Below are 25,439 nucleotides of genomic sequence, written 5' to 3' on the forward strand. Positions count from 1 at the left end.
CACTAAAATACAAACTGTCTCAGGTTTAGCATTCCTGTTAGAGGATTAAAACACATTTGATAAAATATGTCCCTGGGAATGCCTACACTCAACACAAAACATGCAGTTACAATGCAGGTCTTTAAAATGGTTTGAGTGGCTCAAATATACATCATGTTCACAGTTAAACATTCTGACTTTAGGTTATGAGGATAAATAAAAGTGCAACTATGACTGGGACGTCTGCCCAACACATCTCCCTGCAAAAGAAAGTGTTTGTAATAGAATTTACCACCTGTAGAAGAGCCAAGTACCCCATTCCAACATGATCAAAGGTGACTTTAGCATTCTCCCATTTTAAGTGACTATGGATTTCACAGTCATTTCTGCTTTTAATTTGATCAATCAAATCACTTGATATGTTAGTGCATTTCCAAAACCTTCCACGAAATTCTTTCACTCCTATGATGTTAAATGGGAGCCAGACAACAAGGCAGACAAGCATGACGTTCATGATGGAAGGGATAGCTCCTACTAGGGCATACACAACTATCTGAAATAAATTAAATGAATGGAGAGGAAAAGAAATATAGTTATAAGCAGTCACCAAAACAAGTTCCCAAAAAAACTATTTTTGAGAACTTGTTTTCATCTTTGCATCTATCAACTTCTCACTCATTCATAAATTAGGTCCTTATAGTGGCTGGCGTCTTTAAAGCCAATTTGGATCTGATAAATGTTCCTTTAAAAATAATTTATATATATAATTTAAATAGGACTCATTTTTTTAATTCTATTTTGTTTTAGAAAAGAAGAATCAACTACATTTTCTGTAAAGAAAGTTTGACTGTGATCAGCATGAAAGACATAAACACTCCAAAGGCACATAGTGTGCAGGGGACTGGACTAGATGACCTCTCGAGGTCCCTTCCAGTCCTATGATTCTTTGAAAATAGTTATCTATACCTTTATCCCTTCCAATCTGGATAAGGCTCGGAGGGGCCTCAATGCCCTCAGGGTTCTGAAAGACTTCACGTTTTGGCTGGCACAAAACTCTGCTTTTTTCAATACTTCCTGGTTGCTAAAACTTGTAAATGAAACCTGTGTAGATTGAATTGAAATTAAGATTAGTAATCACATCAGAAATGGTAAATGGAATAAAGGGGTTTACTGAATAGATGATAGTAGATATTCATGGCCTGAATGTTATATTTTTTTCTTAGGGAATGAAATGGAGTATACGTGCCTGTTCTTTCTGTACCATAATTACTCTCTAACCCGGGTGGGCAAATTTTGGAATACTCTGGGCATGGAAATTGTATGGTGGGCAATGAATGCTCACAAAATTGAGGGTTGGGGTGCGGGAGGGGGTGAGGGCTCTGACTGGGGGTGTGGGATCTGGGGTGGGGCCAGAAATTAGGAGTTCAGGGTGTGGGAGGGGGCTCTGGGCTGGAGCAGGGGTGTGCGTGTGAGGGCTCTGGCCAGGGGTGCGGGCTCTGGGGTGCAGGAGGGTGGGACCAAGGGGTTTGGAGGGCGGGAGGGGGATCAGGGCTGGGGCAGGGGGTTGGGGTGCTGGAGGGGGTCAGGGGTGCAGGCTCTGGGTGGCACTTACCTCAAGCAGCTCCCGGAAGCAGCGGCATGTCCCCCCTCCGGCTCCTACGTAGAGGCAAGGCCAGGCGGCTCTGCACTCTGCTCCTACAGGGTGCCACCCCTGCAGCTCCCATTGGCCAGGGTTGCCAGCCAATGGGAGCTGCGGGGGCAGCGCTTGGAGCGGGGGCAGCGTGCAGAACCCCCTGGCTGCCCCTACGACTAGGAGCTGGAGGGGGACATGCTGCTGCTTCCGGGAGCCGTGCGGAGCCACGGCACACGTGGAGCGGGGCAGACCACACTCCATGGCAGGAGCTTGAGGGCTGGATTAAAACATCTGAAGGGTCAGATGTGGCCCCTGGGCCATAGTTTGCCCACCCCTGCTCTAACCCTTTCTCATATTCGTCTACAAATAATAATCCTGAACTGTAGGATAAATTTAAAATTAGAGAATTAAATTAGCTTAAATTTGGTTAAAGAAATCTGTGTTGCAAAGAAAGGCCCTAACTAGCAAGTAAAAGAAAGGCCTTGGAAATGAATTATAAGGCCAAAAGTAAAATGTTCTTAAACAACTCCCAATTATTGTTCACAATTTTCTATTCAAATTTTTCCTCACAGTCACTTTTGCTCAGAATTAGTTTCAGCTTTGGGAAATTGGCCCTCACACTTGTATGTGTGCCTAATCTCATTTTACAGTGGCTTTCTATGTGGCTACATAATTCAGCACACTGAACAAAACAGGTTAAAAGTAATACTTACACATACAATAAAGAAATCAAGCAAACACCAGAAATTTGTGAAATACTCCTGGAAACCGTAAGCCACCCATTTCAGAAACATCTCCAGTAAAAAGATGTAAGCAAATATTATATCGGCAAGTTTCAGAAGGTTTTGAATGGTTGCATATTCCTTAAGGTAAATATCTTCAAATGCCTGGAATTTGAGAATTTAAAAGTAAAACAGTTCTGTAGTTTTATAATGGATTATTTTAAAATTCTGCTAAGATATAGTACTCGTTGTTTGACTTATTAATGTGCCACAAGAATGAGCAACAATCTACATTTTGTTTAAAGTCTACATTTTAAAAAGTGCTTTCTATTTTTTGTACCTGAGATATTGGGGGCCTATCTTAAGGCAGCTATGGCCTGATTTTCAGAAATGTTGAAAATCAGATATGTTGAGTGCCTGCAGCTCGCACTGAGTCCAGCTGCTGTTGTGGAAATCAGGTCCCACGGTTTTCCATGTTGGTCTCCCAAAAACTGGGACACCCAAAGTTGTCTTGGAGTTAGTGAGTAGAGCTGTCAGGAATTTTCTGATGAAACAGGGTTTCACTGGAAAATGCTGATTTGTCAAACACAAATGTTTGCAGAAGCATTTCTTGTTCTGTGAACTCCCAGCAGAACCCAGCCTTTAGCTCCCCTGGCTGGCAGCTGGGGAGCCGAAGCTTCTAGAATTTGTAGCTCTAGGACAGTTCCGCTATGCAGGCTGCCTCAGATTTGGGGACCCCTGGGCACTACATACACCCCTCAAGTCAAATCTTATAAGAGAGTAAGTTAAATTTACCAGAGTTGCACTGCTCAGGAGAATTATGAATATGATAAAAGTTTCAAACCAGCTATGCTGAACAATTCGGTAGCAGGTTTTCCTAAATCGCCACCAAGTACTTCCTGGAAACTTTGGGATATCCACTGCACAGCATAAGGAGCATTGAACACAGCCTGAAAAGAAAAAGCACAGGATAGCCTGTATCCATTCTCAATCTATTTTCTGCATCCTCAGAAAGGGGCAAGAATAGCAGCAGGAGCCCTTACTGAACACAACAAGCCGCTACTGCTTCAAACATCAGCAGCTCAAAGTAGGAGAACGGAACACAGGGCAAGAAAGAAAAGGACAGAGGCAGTAACACAGAAAAAAATGCACCAAGATATACAGTTGAACGAGAGAAAAAGTGAGGGAAGGGAGAACAAAAGGCAAGAGAGATATACAGGTTGGTTTTTCATGGTTTAATACATAGCTAAATGTCATGATGTTATAATTATTATGTTTATTCTACTATACAATACATATCCCTACACTCAAAGACACAATAAAGGATCTAGTGAATTGAGGGAAGGAGTCCTATTTTTGTATAATTGTATGCATCATTCAGAAGATATCGACTGGGAAGTTTGGATTCAATGGGTTCTGGGGACGACAGGGATAGGATGTAGAAGTGTTTGTTGGCAGGGAGAAATGCCTTTCTTAGGTGAAGGAGGGGAATCCCTGTAGTACTTCTGAGAAGAGGCCCGAGAGCACCATTTAATGTTGGAGGTATCAGCAGAACCAAAGAAGTTCAGGTGAGGTCAGCATTACACAGAGGGCTATGGAAAGAAGAGGGATTGATGTCAACTAGGAAGGCTTCTGGATTTGAAGAGAATAGATGGAAGTCTGAAGGCGGCCAAGAAACTACAGCCCTCCTAGGTTATTCTTGCACTACCTCTGAAAAAGCCCTGGGTCCATCACAACATTTACATGTTATCTGATAAACAGGTCCAAGAGTTCCGTCCCAATCTCGAAGCCTTTTTACATCTTGGCAAAACAGAAAAATCAATTAAGCAGGTCAAGAAATAGCTTGTTAATGTAAGCAATAGAGTGCAGAAGGCTATCAAGGTAATAGCAGTGCAGTGGTTTAGCGAGTGCTTCTTAGTTTGACAACAGGCAACAATTCACCAAGTCACGTTAACAAGTGTCTTCTGCGTTTTACATGTGTTCTGAGAATTATCTGTATAAAGAAGTGACTCAGAGAAACACAAACACGGGTCGTCAGAATGCCTCATAGCTAATATGAAAACATTTTCTAAAGCAATGCCTCTGGAATATTAGTCACACTTCATATCACTATGAAGCAAGCAGATTCTTACCTTCTGTAAAACAGTCCTTAGGTGCATCTAACTTTTCAGTCGATTGGATGATCCCCGCCAATTCCTGCACAACAGTAGAACAAATGAGGAAGGCAATTTATGAATTTTCCCTTAAAGCAGCTGCATTATCCTAAAATAAACTGGACATAACAGAAGAAAATATCAAGAAAACAAGTGATTTATCCAGCTATTTCAAAGGCCCCTATCACAGTGATACTGAACTGCCAAGACATAATTAAGAATGACATAACAATAGAACAAGGAAACACTCTTTTGTATTCTTTGGTTCAGCGGCTATTACTTAAGGTATGTTTAAAAATAGATGTCCTTCTCTTGCTTGTTTTTCCTCTTCCTTGTCACCTGCCCAACCCTTGTAATTGAGGGGAAGGCTTAGAAGATAAGCTGGGTATTATATTATGCGCTAGGTAAAATCATTAGATTTCCTTTAGAATGGACTTCCACAGTCAAGAGTCCTTTGCTGAGAATGCCCTGCCCCCCACTTCCACCACTTCCACAATGGGCTGAGTGTTCACAAGGTTCTGACTGAGCATAGTTGCCTTCCTGTGAATAGAGATGTGAGTTTTCTAAGATAGCCAAGCCCTTATATAGCAGAACCGGGTTCTTTAATTTGGATGATGAGACAGTGGAACGCATAGTACTCTGGTATGATGCTTCTCATCTGCCTTTGTTTCTTAGATAGTGGACCGCTGCGTGGTCTACAAGCTGTAGTTTCCTTCCTTTTGTAAGGGGACTGTTATCCCCATACTAACATTCAGTGGGGGTGTTTTGGTTGCTAGCTCCCAGTACCAAAAGGGGAAGGGTTGATGGGAAATCAGGACCTGCGATGGACAGTCCCCCAGGGGCAATGGGGAGAGGCCAATGCTCCAGATCAGCCTGATTGACAGGATGGGCAGGCTAATCAAGGAGTCAGGAGGCCAGGGGTCCCGTCCTCCGTCCTCAGTGTGAGCTGGAATTGCCTAGGTCAGACAGAGTGGGGCCGAGCTAATGAGAGAGCAGGGGCCCAAGCTAAGCTGCTGGGAGCAGAGCTGCAGCCCAAATGCCAGAGCACAGCCCAGAGAGAGAAGACCTGCCCTGGGAGGAGAGCTGCAGCAACCAGAGCCAGAGGGGCCAGACAAGCAGCCCAGGGAGCAGGTCAGAGCTGGGAGATGAGTCACAGAAGCAGCCTGCGGAGCAGACCTGCCCTGGGAGCAGAGCTGCAGCAACCAGAGACAGAGGGGCCAGAGAAGCAGCCCAGGGAGCTGGAGGCAGAGCAGCAGCAGCAGCCGGGCTGAGGCAGAACAGAGCAGTCCATATGGTGAACAGCTGGGGAGAGCGAGGGGGACCCTGGGCAGTGGGCCCAGTACAGGGAGACGCCTCAGCCAAGAGGTCCTGCAGGCCAGACTTGGAGGGGGATTGTAACCCTGATAGGGCGGGGGCAGCGGGGGACGCTGGGAAGAAGGGTCCTGCCACCTAGAGCCTGAGAGCATGTGGCCACCGCCACAGCAAGTGTCTGACCCACAGCAGCCCTGCAGCACAGCCAGGGCCTGAGGAGGAGGCCTGGGACCTACAAGGGACAGACTGTGACCTGCCCTGATGTTCCAGAGACACTGGTTGTGATGTTCCCTGCCACAGAGCAGGGTGATGTGTTTCCTTTAACCTTTCCCATTTTTCCTTATTCCTTTTTAAACTAATTGTTAATTAAATAAACTGTATTTGCTTTAAATCGTATGTAATGATCAGTGGGTCAGGAAAGCATCCAGTGCAGAGAGAGTACTCCAAAGTGGGGACACCCTAGCCCCTGACCTACGTGACCACAGCAAGGCTGGGGGTCGAGCCCCCTCCCCCCCCCAGGAATCTTGGGCCCTGCCTTGTTGGGGTTACGAGGACTCTGCTAGACAGGAGAGTGCAAGGGGAGTCCTCGAGGGCAGGGAGGCCTCTGGGTAAAGGAAGTGGGAGTGAGGACTCGGGAGGGAGGGATAACTCAGTGGTTTGAGCATTGGCTTGCTAAACCCAGGGTTGTGAGCTCAGTCCTTGAAGGGGCCACTTAGGGATCTGGGGCAAAAATCAATACTTGGTCCTGCTGGTGAAGGCAGGGGGCTGGACTCGATGACCTTTCAAGGTCCCTTCCAGCTGTAGGAGATAGAATATCTCTATTAATAAAAATAAAAAAATCCTTCCACTAGCCCATTTCACCAGGATAGTGCAGAAGTCAGGAAAGTTCCCCACAATAGCGGTACCATTCCCCTGCTTACACTTTCCTTACTCTCCAGGAAGTGTGTGTTTTATTTATTTCTCCATATCTGTCTCAACAGCTTGTTCAGAAATGCTTGTGGGTGGTTAGTATTTCACCTTCCCTAAGATGGAGTGTGATGATCTGTCAGTAGTGGGTCACATGCTCATCACTGGCCTCTTGCAATCAAGAGGGAAAGAGTCTTCTTTCACATAAAGGAACTTGGATATCCTTTAGAGCTCCTAAACTGTATTTGTGTTAGTGGGCTAAACTCCAACAGGAAAGGTAGAATAATCCTCTCTCTTTGCTCCATCTTAATTTACATGGTCCTGGTGAAATCGTCATGGATTTGAACAATCTCATTGTTTAAGTAGGTTGAGAGCTCTTAAGAGGTTGGGTGAAGGCAATCTGAGTTAGGTTAATCAGCTCACTGTTCAAAAAAGTTCCACTGGCTGTGATTTCAGAGATACTATGGAAGAGGGTAAAGAAGGGTCACATGGCTTCATTTACAACTGGGGCATAAGACTGTCAATAGTCATTAACTTCACCACCCCAGTGGTTTATAACTACAAACAAAATCATTCTTATTTGAGAGCCATTGCCTAAAGATTTTACCAATGCATTAAACAATGTTCTTTTTTTCTAAATAGAAAATAGATATTTAGGATTTCTGTGACTTTACATATTTCAATTAGGGCAGATGTCCTTCCCCTGACTCATATAAGGAAATGTTACCACCATAGGAAATAATCTCTCTCAGGTCTAACAGGTCTTAAAGACCACCTCAAAATCGTGACTTCTTTTACACTAGGATATGTGTGACATGTTGTTTGAAGATTAATTAGTCAGGACAAGCAAGGATAAGTTGGTCTGGGTGATCATACCGAGAGAGCTTATTTTTCAATATCAGGACTTCAAGTAACTATCCTTGCAGAGTGGTTTCAAAAATACTATTGTTAGAGCTATTTGCACTTTTGAAGGTAGGGAGTCCATAGACCTATCTGAACTTCCATTTGATTTTCTATATTGCCTAGAATGGAGACATACTTCTTGACAGTCATGGATGGAATCAACTGCAATTTAGAAATTACAGGTACAGGGTTTGAGGATCCACAACTAAACATGCCAATAATTTTGCACAAAACTGAATATCAGATACAGGATACCTTTTTAAAAATAGCCCTTAAAATTTGGCATTGATCCTAGATTATTTCCTTTGCATTTATTTGGTATAGTACTGTATGTTGTTATATATTAATAACCTTAGCTGTTTATTGGAAATACAAAATGTCTTTTCCTTTTGGACAGCAATCTCCACATTCTGAAAGAACTATTATGTCTGTTTTATCATTAGAGAACTGCATTGTTTCTTGCATTGCATAAACTTATTACCGCTAGGAAACCACTTCATTCCTCAGCACAGTAATAATGGGACAATTGTTATATCTAGAGCCTTTATAATAGATAATAAAGTTATTACCATTACCTCTGTTTGTTTTTCCTTCTGTGTACCGGTGGAAAACATATTTATGGTATCAGAAGTTCCAGAGGCCTGACTTAAGACCCCTGAGCTTTTCCGTTTCTCTCTCCTGTGCTTTAGTTGGTTTTCCATCTGGAAATAATCCAAGATGGGATTATTTTCTTTATTTTTATTTGGTGGCATACTTATTTCTAAAGCAGAATTTTCTTGACAGAACAAAACGCACTGAGATACTCATAAATATTTTTCTAGAGATAAGGAAATTCAGCTTCCTCTACTAACCCCCAAAACAAGTTGAGGAACTCATAGTTTAGAAAAATAATCATGTCAAGTATCTTATGTTAGAAATACGTAATCAAGCAATTAAGAGCAGTACTCAAATGACTGATACTTTTTATTTTTCCCTAAAGTAGGTAACCATGTAGAATCCCATATTATTTTACAAATTTTTACTACTCATTGGAAATAAAAGAAAAAATTGAAAACACGAGGGTAAAGAACCACAGATAAAAAAAGAAAGAAAAAGAAGGAAAATAAAAGGTGCAAGAGACATGCAGAGGAACAGGAAATGTTGGTAAAATGCAGAGAAGACATAAGGTAACAAGATCAGGGGACATACTAAAGGCCTGGGGGGTGCTCAGAAAATCCCAAAATGAGAGATGGGTACCCAAAAAACATCCCAGAAGTTGAGCTAGAGAAGGAAATGTTAGAAATAAATTGCTTAATTTTCATGGTGTAGATTTTATTTGAGTTTTCTTTGGCTATCAATCCAATGAACTATCACTATTAACTGAATAGCTGAGAGAAATTCAAATAAAGCCTCCCTCAGAAAATTGTGAATCCCACCTATTTGTAAGAACAGAGGAGGAGGTAGCAAGAAAGTAATTTCTGTCTTGGTCAAATTTCATTTAAGGTGATTGGCTTTCATCCAGGAGTAAATGGAGACAAAACAGATAGAAACATAACTAGGGATAGCAAGGGAAAAATGGAATACAACTCAGTATCAACAGCATCTTCCCCCTGAAGCCACTGGAAGAACAAGGAAGCAGGAAGCTGGTTGTGTCTGCTTGTATTATTGCAGGGCCACCAAGAAGGCAAATAGCCACATGACTAACCCCTTTTTCACATGGACAGAAAATGCACGTCTTCAAACACCTACCGGAATGGATATATCACAGGCATTGTGAAATGTACCACACCGAAGTCCTGCTGTACAAACTAAATCCTGCCAACTTTCCATTTTCAGATAGAATCTTTCCTCACCCTTATAAAATATTCAGAAGCCTATTGTTCACTCTAGCAAGACTAGGACTCAGAATAATGGAGGTCCATGGGTGGAATTCATAGATTCATAGATTCATAGATTATAGGACTGGAAGGGACCTCGAGAGGTCATCGAGTCCAGTCCCCTGCCCGCATGGCAGGACCAAATACTGTCTAGACCATCCCTGATAGACATTTATCTAACCTACTCTTAAATATCTCCAGAGACGGAGATTCCACAACCTCCCTAGGCAATTTGTTCCAGTGTTTAACCACCCTGACAGTTAGGAACTTTTTCCTAATGTCCAACCTAGACCTCCCTTGCTGCAGTTTAAACCCATTGTTTCTGGTTCTATCCTTAGAGGCTAAGGTGAACAAGTTCTCTCCCTCCTCCTTATGACACCCTATTAGATACCTGAAAACTGCTATCATGTCCCCTCTCAGTCTTCTCTTTTCCAAACTAAACAAACCCAGTTCTTTCAGCCTTCCTTCATAGGTCATGTTCTCAAGACCTTTAATCATTCTTGTTGCTCTTCTTTGGACCCTTTCCAATTTCTCCACATCTTTTTTAAAATGCGGCGCCCAGAACTGGACACAATACTCCAGCTGAGGCCTAACCAGAGCAGAGTAGAGCGGAAGAAGGACTTCTCGTGTCTTGCTCACAACACACCTGTTAATGCATCCCAGAATCGTGTTTGCTTTTTTTGCAACAGCATCACACTGTTGACTCATATTTAGCTTGTGGTCCACTATAACCCCTAGATCCCTTTCTGCCGTACTCCTTCCTAGACAGTCTTTTCCCATTCTGTATGTGTGAAATTGATTTTTCCTTCCTAAGTGGAGCACTTTGCATTTGTCTTTGTTAAACTTCATCCTGTTTACCTCAGCCCATTTCTCCAATTTGTCCAGATCATTTTGAATTATGACCCTGTCCTCCAAAGCAGTTGCAATCCCTCCCAGTTTGGTATCATCCGCAAACTTAATAAGCGTACTTTCTATGCCAATATCTAAGTCGTTGATGAAGATATTGAACAGAGCCGGTCCCAAAACAGACCCCTGCGGAACCCCACTCGTTACGCCTTTCCAGCAGGATTGGGAACCATTAATAACAACTCTCTGAGTACGGTTATCCAGCCAGTTATGCACCCACCTTATAGTAGCCCCATCTAATTTGTATTTGCCTAGTTTATCGATAAGAATATCATGCGAGACCGTATCAAATGCCTTACTAAAGTCTAGGTATACCACATCCACCGCTTCACCCTTATCCACAAGGCTCGTTATCCTATCAAAGAAAGCTATCAGATTGGTTTGACATGATTTGTTCTTCACAAATCCATGCTGGCTGTTCCCTATCACCTTACCACCTTCCAAGTGTTTGCAGATGATTTCCTTAATTACTTGCTCCATTATCTTCCCTGGCACAGAAGTTAAACTAACTGGTCTGTAGTTACCTGGGTTGTTTTTATTTCCCTTTTTATAGATGGGCACTATATTTGCCCTTTTCCAGTCTTCTGGAATCTCTCCTGTCTCCCATGACTTTCCAAAGATAATAGCTAGAGGCTCAGATACCTCCTCTATTAGCTCCTTGAGTATTCTAGGATGCATTTCATCAGGCCCGGGTGACTTGCAGGCATCTAACTTTTCTAAGTGATTTTTAACTTGTTCTTTTTTTATTTTATCCGCTAAACCTACCCCCTTCCCATTAGCATTCACTATGTTAGGCATTCCTTCAGACTTCTCGGTGAAGACCGAAACAAAGAAGTCATTAAGCATCTCTGCCATTTCCAAGTTTCCTGTTACTGTTTCTCCCTCTTCACTAAGCAGTGGGCCTACCCTGTCTTTGGTCTTCCTCTTGCTTCTAATGTATTGATAAAAAGTCTTCTTGTTTCCTTTTATTCCCGTAGCTAGTTTGAGCTCATTTTGTGCCTTTGCCTTTCTAATCTTGCCCCTGCATTCCTGTGTTGTTTGCCTATATTCATCCTTTGTAATCTGTCCTAGTTTCCATTTTTTATATGACTCCTTTTTATTTTTTAGATCGTGCAAGATCTCGTGGTTAAGCCAAGGTGGTCTTTTGCCACATTTTCTATCTTTCCTAACCAGCGGAATAGCTTGCTTTTGGGCCCTTAATAGTGTCCCTTTGAAAAACTGCCAACTCTCCTCAGTTGTTTTTCCCCTCAGTCTTGATTCCCATGGGACCTTACCCATCAGCTTTCTGAGCTTCCCAAAATCTGCCTTCCTGAAATCCATTGTCTCTATTTTGCTGTTCTCCCTTCTACCCTTCCTTAGAATTGCAAACTCTATGATTTCATGATCACTTTCACCCAGGCTGCCTTCTACTTTCACATTGTCAACGAGTTCCTCCCTATTTGTTAAAATCAAGTCTAGAACAGCTTCCCCCCAGTAGCTTTTTCAACCTTCTGAAATAAAAAGTTGTCTCCAATGCAGTCCAAGAATTTGTTGGATAGTCTGTGCCCGGTTGTGTTATTTTCCCAACATATATCCGGATAGTTGAAGTCCCCCATCACCACCAAATCTTGGGCTTTGGATGATTTTGTTAGTTGCTTGAAAAAAGCCTCATCCACCTCTTCCACCTGGTTAGGTGGCCTGTAGTAGACTCCTAGCATGACATCTCCCTTGTTTTTTGCCCCTTTAAGCCTAACCCAGAGACTCTCAACACTTCCGTCTCCTATGTCCATCTCTACCTGAGTCCAAGTGTGTACATTTTTAATATATAAGGCAACACCTCCTCCCTTTTCCCCTGTCTATCCTTCCTGAGCAAGCTGTACCCATCCACACCAACATTCCAATCATGTGTATTATCCCACCAAGTTTCAGTGATGCCAACAATGTCATAGTTGTATTTATTTATTAGCACTTCCAGTTCTTCCTGCTTATTCCCCATACTTCTCGCATTTGTATATAGGCATCTAAGATACTGGTTTGATCTTTCCTCCCAGTTTTGTCCTGACTCTCCTTTCTCTCTGCCAATATAGCCCACACTCCCTCTCGTTTCCGACCCATCTCCCCGGTCTCCATGTTCCCCACTTACCTGTGGGCTTTGCTCACCTGTCCCCGTCGAACCTAGTTTAAAGCCCTCCTCACTAGGTTAGCCAGTCTGTGTCCGAATAGGGTCTTTCCTCTCCTCGAAAGGTGAACGCCATCTCTGCCTAGCAGTCCTTCCTCGAATAGCATCCCGTGGTCTAGGAAGCCAAAGCCCTCCTGGCGACACCATCTTCGCAGCCAGGCATTCACCTCCATGATGCATCTATCTCTGCCTGGGCCCCTACCTTTGACAGGAAGAATTGAAGAGAATACCACCTGCGCTCCAAACTCCTTCACCCGTACTCCCAGAGCCCTGTAGTCACTCTTGATCCGCTCAATGTCACACCGCGCAGTATCATTTGTGCCCACATGGATGAGTAGCATGGGGTAGTAGTCAGAGGGCTGGATAATCCTCAACAATGCCTCTGTAACGTCTCGGATACGGGCCCCCGGCAGGCAGCATACCTCCCAAGATGAGATGTCAGGGCGACAGATGGGCGCCTCCGTCCCCCTCAGCAGAGAGTCTCCGACCACCACTACCCTACGTTTCCTATTCGCAGTGGTGGCAGCAGACTTTCCAGCCTTAGGGGTACGAGGCTTCTCCTCCTTTACTGTAGGGAGTGATTCCTTCTTTCCTGTGTCAAGAACAGCATAACGGTTACCTATAACCACGGCAGGAGGGTTCGGAGCAAGGGTGGAGCACTGCCCGCTGCCAGAAGTAACCAGCTGCCAGTGTCCACCCTGAGCCATCTCCTCCTCCACCAGTGGTGTATCAGCAGTCCTGCGTACTGGGACAGCTACCTCAGCTGTCTCCACATGGACACTGTCGAGGAATTGCTCATGGATACAGATGCTCCTCAACCTAGCCACCTCCTCCTGTAGCTCTCCCACCTGCTGCCTGAGAGATTCCACCAGCAGGCACCTCTCACATTGGATGGTCCCCCCAGCCTGGATATCAGTAAGTGGAAATTGCAAGTTACAGTCTTTGCAAAACCACACCAGGATCTGGGTAGAGGCATCCATGCTTAGGCACTCTGTCTGGCTACAGGCACAGGTGGAGGAGACAGTAGCAGTGCTGGCACAGGTGTTGCGGGTCTTCCTAACCATCGTAAGGCTCCCTCTGTCAAACTCCCGTCTGCAGCCCCCTGTCAGCTGAAAGGGTTGTTTAAGCGAAAAGTTATGAATGTAGTTGCTTTATAGGTATTAAGGGGAATCAAGGGAAAACAGATGGAACCGGCAAGGGACCCTCGCCCCCTTCCTGCTCCCCTTCCAAACTCCCTTGCGAAACTCCCTGTTTGCAAAGCTCCCTGGTCGCTTGTGCGCTGCTTTATAAAGCCCTGGCCTGTATGAATGCCCCGCCCACTGATAAAGGCTCAGCCACTTACCAGAGACTTCTAGCTTTCAAACCTTCCAACTGCCAGCCACAGCACACGGTCCTTCAAACAACCAAAACAAACAAACAGACTGACAAACACAAGCTCAGCTCACAGCAAGTAACCCTCAAACACAAACACACACTACAGACAGTCACTTACCCCAAAAGGGTGCTGTATTGCTCCTCCTTCACCTGGAGAACTCCCTTGCGAAACTCCCTGTTCGCAAAGCTCCCTGGTCGCTTGTGCGCTGCTTTATAAAGCCCTGGCCTGTATGAATGCCCCGCCCACTGATAAAGGCTCAGCCACTTACCCGAGACTTCTAGCTTTCAAACCTTCCAACTGCCAGCCACAGCACACGGTCCTTCAAACAACCAAAACAAACAAACAGACTGACAAACACAAGCTCAGCTCACAGCAAGTAACCCTCAAACACAAACAAACACACACTACAGACAGTCACTTACCCCAAAAGGGTGCTGTATTGCTCCTCCTTCGCCTGGAGAACTCCCTTGCGAAACTCCCTGTTAGCAGCCCCTGGTCGCTTGTGCGCTGCTTTATAAAGCCCTGGCCTGTATGAATGCCCCGCCCACTGATAAAGGCTCAGCCACTTACCAGAGACTTCTAGCTTTCAAACCTTCCAACTGCCAGCCACAGCACACGGTCCTTCAAACAACCAAAACAAACAAACAGACTGACAAACACAAGCTCAGCTCACAGCAAGTAACCCTCAAACACAAACAAACACACACTACAGACAGTCACTTACCCCAAAAGGGTGCTGTATTGCTCCTCCTTCACCTGGAGAACTCCCTTGCGAAACTCCCTGTTAGCAGCCCCTGTTCGCAAAAGAATGGAAACGAAGTCCATCTTGAACGTTAATTAATTAGATATATGGAAACCACAGAAGGGAAAATGGGTTAAAGTTATAATTTACTGTTGAGTCCAAGACACTGTTTCTTAGAAGTAGAAGTATAAAGAGATATCAAAACATTTAGGCATCTTACCATTGCTATATATTCCATTTTGGTATATGTGCTATTCTCATCATCATAATCCTCACTGTAACACTCTGTCTCAGCAAAGGGAACACAAACAAATGTGTTAGAATTGGTCATAAAATCCTCATACTCCTTTGCCATTGGGGATTCCTCTTTGTTTTGGTAAATCCCATTATCAGTGTAATTTTCCCCCATATCTATAGCGGCATGGTAATTCCCACCAACATTCTGTGCGGTAACTTTCACCATAATCTTCCTGCTGGTCATTGTTTTCAGCCCTTGTCTGAGTATTTTGCAACACAAATCCCCTGTTATGTGTATCACAAACTGCAGACCCCTGTGAATCCGAGAAAAGGCAAACTGAAGCTTGGTCCTCTTTTCAGCTTCATCTGGTGTTGCTGGATCATCAATATTGCAGGAATTCAGCAGCAAGGCAATGAACAGGTTAAGCACCTGAAAACAATTGAAGTGAAAAGTAAGCTGATGACACTATTTTTTAATTGAAAAAGCAGTCTTGGAAATCCTTTTTTAAATCCCTCCCACCCCCCAAATATTATTTCCTTATTATAACAACACGGTAACAAGAAAACATTTTCTACTACACTATCTTATTTAGTGAATACCTTGCTAATGCATGAGCTGAGCATGGATGGATTCCCAAAAGGTGAAACTTAACGATACATCATAAAGACAAAAAACATATGTAAAAGTTAGAGAGAAAGTATGCAACATGAGGTACAGAAGGGACAGGATGTAAGTTATATGATAGATCAGTTGTGGTGAAAAATAAGTATATCAGAAACACTTGGCAGTGTAACCTGCTAAAAGATGCAAGAGCTGACAGTAATTAATTGTAAGACTCACTGAAGAGTATGTTAACCTTGCCATAGCAAAAGAAGAGAGGGAGAAGGGAGCCATGGGCATAAATACTGAAGGCAAAGCTTCTGTGATATAATGTTTACAGTAAAATACTGAACTATCCAAATGGTTTGACCAGCAGTACCCTCTCAAGTCAGGAAGACACCCAAAAAATGGCATATCCACTAATAAGCGAAAAATAAAAAATAAGCAAATAAACGTGGGGCATGCGTTCAAAAAAGAGCACATCTGCCTCATGGAAAGTTCACACTTTCTAGAAAAAATGGCGGGGTAGTATATTTGCATATGAATAGGGCCCTACCAATTTCACAGCCATGAAAATCGAGTCACGGACCATGAAATCAGTCCTTCCCTGTGAAATCTGATCTTCCCCATGCTGCTGGGAGCCTGGGACTCCGAGCTGCTAGTCCAGCCAGGCTGGGGAGGGACAAGAGTTGTCCTTCCCCTGCACACCACGCTTGGTGGGGAGATCAGACCCACCTCCAGAGGCAGAACAGAAATTAGGGTGGTACAACCTCACTTCTGTGCTGCAGCAGCCCGGGAGCTGGGCTCCGGACTTCCACTTCCCCCAGCCTGCAGCTCCTGCTGGGAATCCAGGAGCAGACCTTGGAGTTTTCTTCCCCAGTGGCTCCTGTGGGGACTGAGGACTTCTGCTCCCAGTGGCTGCAGCTGGGGCTTCCACCCCATGCTTCTCCAGGGGCTCCAGGAACCTCCTCTAGCCCAGCCCTGGGCAGCACAGAAGTGAGGGTGACAATCTTGGGACCTCCTCACAACAACTCTGAACCACCACCCCCCAATCCCATTTTGGGTCAGGACCCCCATGGTTACAATACAGTGAAATTTCAGATGTAAACATTGGAAATCATGAAATAGACCAATTAAAAAACCCTCTGGCCGTGAAATTGACCAGATAGGGCCGTGAATTTGGTAGGTCCCTACATATGAGCAATACAAACAGAACAATATTTGGAAACTCACCACTAGGTTTCCTACCACCAGGACCAGCAAGAAAAAAGGAAGACACAGCTCTTTCCCAGCTACTTCCATGCAGCCCCACAAGGTTTCAATCCATTCTCCACATAGAATTCGGAATATGATAAGGAATGAATGGAAGAAATCAATCATATGCCAGCGTAAATTGCAGTCTGTGCTTATTTTAGTGCTGTTGGAGTAATAGTTTCCAAAAACCTGCATTCCTACTACAGCAAAAATAAATACAGTGATACCCAAAACCAGTTCGAGACTACCAAAGGCACCAACTGACTGACACATGATTTTCACAAGTTTATTTAAGGCTTGCCATGACTTTGACAATTTGAAGATCCGCAGCTGTAAGACAAAACAAAATAGAACAACGTCAAATAGCAAAAAAATTAAATAATGTATTTCTAACACTCACTTATAAAAAAGTGAGCCCATAATTTTGATATATTTGTTATACTCAGAAATGCATATTTTCTTGTAGTTTTTTTCTGTCTTATCAGAAACACACAAATTACAATCTGGTAAAAAGTAGAACTATTTGTTCTCAATAATATTTGTTCTCAATGTAGTCCTTTTGCTTGTTAGAGGATGATTTGCAAACTAATTCTGATTACATTATTTGTGTACTTAAAATATTCTTTATTCGCAACTATCCGCCAAATAGTTTGGATGAATAATTTTCAAACTATTGGCTGTTCATGAACAGTTTGAGTTTGCTTATCACTATTTCTTATTTGTGTTGTGCGGCCGCATCATCTAAGTCCCATGGTGTTGTTATTGTTCCCTGACTGGCTGATAGAAACTTATTAATTAACAGAATAATCCATTTCTGAAAATTCATTATGAAGGAGTCATTCATGCTAAAATTCAGGCTTCATGATCATTTTCTTTAATACACAGCAGTTGTCCAAATAAAAATATAACATCATGAATCAAAGCAAATCATACTTGGTGCTTTTATTTTGGACCATAATTGCAAATATATTGTATGTATTATTTGCACCATTAGACCAGCTCAAGAAACAAGTATTCCTATATTATTAGAAATGGTCAAATAATTAAAAACTAATTATGATTTGTAAATATTTTTGTGAATAAAAATGCTCTGTTTACACTCTGATTCGTGGAGTTCTATTATTATTCATTAATATTCTAAGTATGGCTATATCAACTATAACTGACTAATAAGTCCCCCCTGAACTGATGAGCTCCTTTGCTTCAAGTTGTATAGAAACTTACAGGACTGCGTCCTATTACATTACCATGGACCCAAGCTTTTAGGGCCTGATCAAGAATTGATTGAGTTCCATGAAATGGAAACCAATGCAAATTACCTGAAAACCAAGCTCTTCCCCACGCCCCCAATCTCGTGCATCATCACCAGTAATAAGGGTTTTGCATGCCAAATTAGGACTTTAGTGACCCCCTTTTTACCCTTTTAGGTCTTTAGTGGCTCCCCATTGTCTTCAGATGTAACTGATTATCACAGTAACCAATCTTGGCTATGACAGACAAGAAGAAATAGAATTCAAATGACTCCACCTTAGCTGTGAAAGCTAATAGGAATAAACAGCAGTAAGCACTTATTTTAGTCACAAAATCAGCAGATATGACTCTGAATAAATACAAAGAGGGAACAGATGTGCTGAATAAGAGTGACATTTTAATATAGGGTTACCAGAGCCTATTTTTCCTTGCTCTAAACTAGGAGCAATCTTATGAGGAGGCTCCTGGACCATCTTTCCTTTCTCAGCTCTAAGTATTTCTGGTGAGGAAACCTCACCCATAACCTCCCATAAATATCCCAAGAATATTCTTGGGGAGCGAGAGGGGGAAGGCCCTCCAAATCCCCACCTCCACCAAAAGAAAAGGTCTGGAATGACAGACTGATCCTAATCCTTGCAAAGAAATGATAAGGGGTGGAGAGCCAAAGCAGCAGAGCCCTCTGGAGCCAGGATACTCAAGAGAGACAGCTTCAGAGGTTTTGTAGTATCCAGTATGGACCATTTGGTAAACATTTAAATGTGTTTTTTGATTATGCGACTTATAGTTCTTGTTGGTTTATTATATACTAACACACAGTATCAAGTTTACAAATTCATCAAACAATTTAGATATTAATTGGTCACTTGGATGCAGTCTAGAATTTTCATTGTAGATATTCACTATCTAAAAATAAAATTATTTGGGGGAATGTGGGCCCCTGAAATCATGCAAAGTGTTTATTGTTTTGTCAAATAGATAAAAAAAGAGGAATCATTACCAATCTGAAAAATGGCAGGTTTATTTCCAAAAATGTTTTTATTGGGCCTATCATAACAATTATGCTGTCAAAAATATTCCAGCCCTGCTGAAAATAGTAGTAGGGATCTAGAGCGATGATTTTGAAGATCATTTCTGCTGTAAAAATTCCAGTGAAGACCTGTGAACGGTAAAGCAAAACTTAGGTCAGCATAAAGGTACGAGGAGCTTGGCTCCTGGCAGGGCTGCCTTCTTATAAATATAAGGCTAAAATATTATTAATGTTATTATATTATTATTAATATATTAGCCCACACTAATCCACCCATGCAGGCACCCAAGGGCAGAGGAGGTACAAAACAAATTCTCCATTACCCGCAAGCTGATAATTTATCCCTTCCTTCACCCTCAGGGAAAAACACATGTGAACAAATGAGCAATGAGCCTTGCAACCTGACCTGAAGAACAACAGTTTCACACACTGGTGAACTAGGTGGGAAACAATTCTCTAGCTGAAGTGCATACCATAAGAATATCCTGCTCCCTGCCCCTTTGCAGTTAAACTGGGGAGCGTTAGCTCAGGGGACTGATTGTCTCAGTTATTCACAGTATCATATGAAGAGAAAGGTGATCTTAAAAGTAACAGGACTCAATCCATTTAAAGTTAAAAGTTGCATCTCCAAACAAATCAGCAGTCAATGCAGATTGTGTAGCATACATATAACATGCTGTCTCAGAGAAGCACCCCCTAAATGGTATTCTGCTCCAGTGGATATTTCCAAAATGGTCAGTAGCCCCATGTAAGGCACATTACACTGATTCCATATGGCAAGCTGTCAATCACTCTAGTTCAACAACCTGGCCAAGAATTTATGATGAAAGGCCCTCTGCTGCGACCTAGGCATCCAGAAAAATTCTCAGGTTTCAAACCTGAGTAAGGAACACTGGGCAAACCCCCCAAACTGAGGAAAAAGCTATTTTCTCCAATTCCTCCAGCTGGTTCCCTCCGCATAACCTTAGTCTTATCTAGACTGAGACACGACCTGCTTACCCTCATCCAAGCCCCATTCTTGGCATAACACTGGGTAAGACTGCGGGACTAGCTGAACTTTTATTAAATACCACAAATCTGATTTCTGTTTAATAAAGGATCTATTTTGTCTTCTTTCCTACTGCCCATCTTGACAGGAAGTGAAAGACAAAACCCACAAAACTAAACCTCATTGCTCAACTGTCTCAGCCACTCTAAGGCAGTCATCTAAAGAGTACAGTTGAGTTCCAGGTAAGTTCCCTCAGGACTATGTCAAAGTCATCTGTGGCAACCAGTAGTCCCAACACAAAAACCCCACCCATTGCAATCAAATCTATCCACACTCTTTTCTTCACCCTCTCACTGATTAGAGTTTCTCATCCCCAAGTGGGACATTCTACCTTCCTTCCTCCTCCCAATTCCAGACTTAATAGGCTAAAACTAATTATTCCTTGAACGGCATCCAGAAACAAGTTGCAAACCAGTGCAGTCCTCAGCCTGTCCCTGGCAGCCGGGCTCGTTCAGCTGTTTTGTTGACTGGGGGCTCCCCTGCCAGGATTCCCCTGTTTCATTTCCCCCAAACGTGGAGTTCCCCCCCAACTCCCTCTCCACAACATGGCTGCCCCACCCCTTCTGAAACACCCTTAACTCTTCATACACCTTTGGTCAGACAACACTCTCCATAACAGCAACATCTGCTTAGGAGCAACATAGCAACAGGGCACCTACATGTTGCTACAAATGAATGACTACTGTATTAGGGCTACCCATGGTGTCCCGGCATTGCATCCTGGGTATATAATGTTAGTAGCCCCATTGAAGGGTGAGGAAAACACAAAGATGAGTGGGTAGGTGGTTCACTAAACATATATTCTGTAGTCAAAGCCTCATGTGCTCCATGCTAAGCTTGAACCTAAACTCTGTGGCAATGCCCCCTGGATTTTTGCCTCAGGATTTATTTCCATGTTTTTTTCTGTGTTTGGCTAGAATGTTATAGTATTTTATTTTTAATGTGACACTTGTCTAGTTATTTATGCCTTTTTCACTTCCACGCTAGATTATTGCAATGTACCCTATACCTAAAGACCACTTGGAAACTTCAGCTAGTACAGAATGCAATATCTCACCTACTTATGGTGCTTCTCACAGGAAGCATATTGCTCCACCTTGGTGAGGGATGGGGAGGGTGTGGTGGCTTCTAGCACGGACAGTGGAGATGGGAGGGAGGAAGGGGAAAGGTCAGTGCCCTGGGGTGGGGGATCCCTGTCCCCGCCACTGCAAAATAGCAACTCCTACCCCCACCACCTGCAAGCCAGAAACCCAGCTGGGTCTCTGCTGCTTCCCTGGCCCCAGCTTCCCCACCCTCTGCAAAAAAATCCCTCGCTTCCAGACTTTCCCCCAAAACATGCTCTTCACAAAGACTCTGTCAGGCAGGGCAAGTGGATGGGGCTGTGTGCCCTGGAGCTGCGCTGAAGGGCCAGGATTGGGGTGGGGAGTGGAAAGATGCAGTTGGGGGTGGGGGGCAACTTACTTTTTACAGTAACTGGAGTTCTTCAAGATGCTCCACTTCCAGATGTGCTCACAACCATGTATTTGTGAATGAAGATATTCATCAGCAATGCCCTCCAGCCTGTACCAGTGCTCTACACATCCTTGTGCTCCAGTGTGAGGCTGAACAGGGGGAGGCAAACCCGTCGCCACTCCAGGTCTTTCTCAACCATGAAGTCCAGAAAGAAAGATTCCAAGGCAGAGAGGAAGGGCTGGTAAGGGAGCAACCATCGGAAAAAACATCTAGAAGAAGTCCAGTTACTGTACAAGTTAAGTAACCTCTTCTTCTTCTTCTTCTACATGAGCATGTACTGTTGGGAAAAAGTGTAGCAGGTGGCGTCTTTGCAGATGTCTGAGATAGGTTTGTTTTTCAGTAGGGCCACAGAGGTAGACTGAGTCTGGGTAGAATAACCAATCACCACAGGATGGAGATACACCCTTAAAGCTTCATAACAGGTTAAGACGCATCTCATACTCATTTACACAATCTATGTGTGGAGATCAGGTGCTCTTTCATTTGTTCTGTGATTGAGGCAAAAAGTCTAGGTGAAGCCTTAAAGGGCTTAATCCAGCTGAGGTAAAAGACAAGAACTCTTCTTACATCTAATGTCTGTAGGCTCGCTTCTTCTCTTAAAGAGTGAACCTTGGGGTAAATCACTGGTAGATACATGTCTTGATTAATGTGAAACGCTGAAGAAACCTTACGCAGAATACGAGGGTGGAGACGTAATATCACCTGGTCGCGATAGAACTCCATGGATAGTGGGTCAGCCATAAATGCTCCTCGCTCCTCTTCCCTTGTGGCTTAGGTGATGGCTATGACGAAAAGCTGTTGAAGAACAGATGAAGGAGGGAACAACTCCCCATAGGTTCAAATGGAGGTTTCCTCAGCACATTAAGCATTAGGTTGAGGTCCCATGGTACAGCACCATCCTTGACAGGGGGAAAACAGTCAAACAGGCCCTTAATAAACATCTAGGTGGTTGGATGAACAAGGACTAAAAATCCCTCAATGGGGGTGCATATGTGAAAGGCTGTAATGGCAGCCAAGACAACTTTAACGGAGCTCAACAACAAAAATGTAGTTGTTAAATTCAGTAGATAATCAAGACTGTGCATAAGTTGAGAATCAAAAAGAGGCACCATACTTGAAAAAGTTTCTACTTCTGCAGGTAAATTTTTCTCACAGTGGGTTTCCTACTATTGAGCAGTAGTGATAGTACCTCTGGGGAGCAGTCAGGTTCTGTGTCAGAGAGCCATCTAGTAGACAGGACACAAGGTGAAGCAATGAGTGGCTGGGGAGGTTATGGTTCCCAATTCTTGAGTGAAGAGAGCCACTGTCAGAGGAGGGGAGAGAGATGGTTGAGAGACATGCAAGCCAGTTCTAGGAAACATACCTGCCTCAGCCACGTTAGTGTTATGAGGATGGCTATTAATTTCTCCTGTTTCAACTTGTTGAGGAACTTGAACAGTAATGGCATTGGGGGATGAGCGTGTGCCGGTATGCAAGGCCAAGAGATAGTGAGGGCATCTCGCATTGAGTTGCAACTGTGCCCCTGCAACCATCACCCCCACCCCCAAACAGAACTATCTACACTTCACATTGGATGAAGTCATGAAGAGATCTATCTCTGGATAATCCCAGATAAGACACATCCTTTGGAATACTGCATCTTTCAACTTCCACTCATGATTGAGGTGGAAATGTGTGCTAAGGGAGTTGGCCACTATATTCTGCATGCCTCATAGATAAACCACTGAGATCTGTATGTGGTGAGATATGCATCAGTTCCATAGTTTTATGGATTCTGCACATAAGACTGGGATCTTACTTCTCATTGTTGACTGATATAAGACATTGCTGCTCTGTTGCCCAGCATTATCAGACTGAGCGGCCCTTGATATGGGGTAGAAAGCGATGGCAAGTGTAATGGACTGTACAGTATCTTGATTGGGAAGGTCGCCTCCTGCTGGGTCCATTTGCTCTGAGCTGTGAAGTCCTGAAAGTATGCACCCCAGCCCCACAAGGGATCTTTGTGGGTGGGGGTTGCAAGAATGGAACTGCCACAGAGACCTTTTGGAGATCTTTCCACCAATTGAGAGAGTCAAGGACCCTCTGAGGTACAAACACCTGTTTGGGTAGATTGTGTTTGTTGGGGGTGTAGATGGTCCTCAGCCAGGTTGGAAGACACTAGGAGTGTAGTCTACTAAGGGTGTTACAAATGTACAGGCTGCCATATGGCCCAGAAGTTGAAGATAAGATCTTTCTGTAATTGTGGGTTCTGCTGTATTGTAGAAATGAAGCTGGACTTCGTGGTGAACTGTCTGTGGGCAAATATGCTCTGACAGTTGTGGAGTCCCGAGTAGCCCTGATTAAATCTATTCGCTGTGTGGATGTGAGTGTAGACTTTTCCATATTGAGGCATAGGTCCAAGAAGCAAAATAGGCAGGGCCTTGCTGGTTTCGGTTTGCACCATGAGAAATTAAAAACCCTTTAGGAGCCAATCATCCAGGTAGGGAAAGATGATTATTCCTATCTGGTGGAGATGGGCTGTGATGGCTGAGAGGTCTTTAGTAAAGACTCTTGATATGGTGAAGATGCCAAAGAGTAGGAAACAGTATTGGCAGTGGTCCCTGCCAACGATGTAATGTAGGAAATATCTGTGAGGGGGTGAACAGCTATATGAAAATATGCATCCTGAAGGTCAAGGGAGACAAACCAATCTGGAGTGCACTTCTCATTGAAGCTGCAGCACTTGGTACCAAGCCAGCATTGCCTTCATCAACAGCTGTTTCAGTCTAGCCTCCTTATCCTTCTTCATTCTAGGCTTGAGCTCCCTGCAAATCTGGCACTGGTCTTTTATGTGTGCTTCACCCAAGCACTTCTGGCAGCTATTGTGCAGGTCGCTCACAGGCATAGGCCTCCAGCAAAAAGCCCACAGCTTGAAGCCTGGTGACTGGGGCATACCTTGGTACTGCAAGCAGAAACACCCCAAAACTGGAAAAACAAATCTGAAAAAAATATTTTTAAACACAATTAAAACTTACTAACTATACTGTGACCCCTAGGTCCTTTTCTGCAGAACTGCTACCTAGCCATTCGGTCCCTAGTCTGTAGCAGTGCATGGGATTCTTCCGTCCTAAGTGCATGGGATTCTTCCATCCTAAGTGCAGGACTCTGCACTTGTCCTTGTTGTCACCGACGAGGCCCAGAAAAAGATCATCCTCGTCGACGTCACGGTCTCCTTTGAGAACAGGATCCCGGCACAAAAGCTGAGAAAGAGAACTGTTCTGATATTGAACAGGGTTCCAACAACCATCACGGGTATTAAAAAGGAATTGAAGGGGGCTAGGGGTAGCTCTGATCTTTATACCTGCACAGTGGTGTGTGGCAGCAGACCTCTGCCACCTGAAATAAGGTAGTAATTGATAGTAGCAGTATGTTGTTTTTCTCTAAGTGGACCAGTTCTAGAGGGGCAGCCCAGAGAGGGGACTCTCTGACAACAGATTTCATAAATCAAGGGGCGCTGTCTGAGCAACAATACAGACTGCCTGCCCAACTCTGCTCCAGATCCTGCTTGTGAAAGACCCTAGACTTTCACTTATGACCCTGCTTTGTTCTCAACTTTACTATTCGATTGCTGTCTGTAATCTGATGCCTGACCCTGCCTGTCTCCTGGCACCTGACTCTTGGATCACCCTCTGGCCCTTCTCAAACTCTGACCTCCTGTTTTGGCCCAACTCCTGCTCTGACCACTAGATCTGATTGCCCTCATCCCAGTCCCCTCAGACCATCTTCACCCACCCCCCAAATCCATCCAACTCATCCACAGATGACTCAGAGGGTGGGCCACCCTCCAACCAGCAGCTCCCCAAGGGCCTGTGACCCAGAGGACCAA

At 43.9% G+C, this 25,439-nt stretch overlaps 1 protein-coding gene across 1 annotated transcript in view; it reads right to left on the reverse strand.

Annotated features, from left to right (window-relative positions):
* The window catches only part of LOC128831342 (sodium channel protein type 5 subunit alpha-like), a 120,814-nt gene that overhangs the window by 36,077 nt on the left and 59,298 nt on the right, over window positions 1-25,439 (reverse strand). The window contains 9 exon segments of the mRNA XM_054017655.1: window positions 272-532; window positions 946-1,080; window positions 2,326-2,499; window positions 3,130-3,284; window positions 4,467-4,530; window positions 8,183-8,308; window positions 14,865-15,311; window positions 16,716-17,066; window positions 18,985-19,143. Of these exon segments, the coding sequence (XP_053873630.1) occupies window positions 272-532; window positions 946-1,080; window positions 2,326-2,499; window positions 3,130-3,284; window positions 4,467-4,530; window positions 8,183-8,308; window positions 14,865-15,311; window positions 16,716-17,066; window positions 18,985-19,143 (1,872 nt within the window).

Source organism: Malaclemys terrapin, chromosome 2, assembly GCF_027887155.1.
Source record: "Malaclemys terrapin pileata isolate rMalTer1 chromosome 2, rMalTer1.hap1, whole genome shotgun sequence".
Lineage (NCBI taxonomy): Eukaryota > Metazoa > Chordata > Testudines > Emydidae > Malaclemys > Malaclemys terrapin.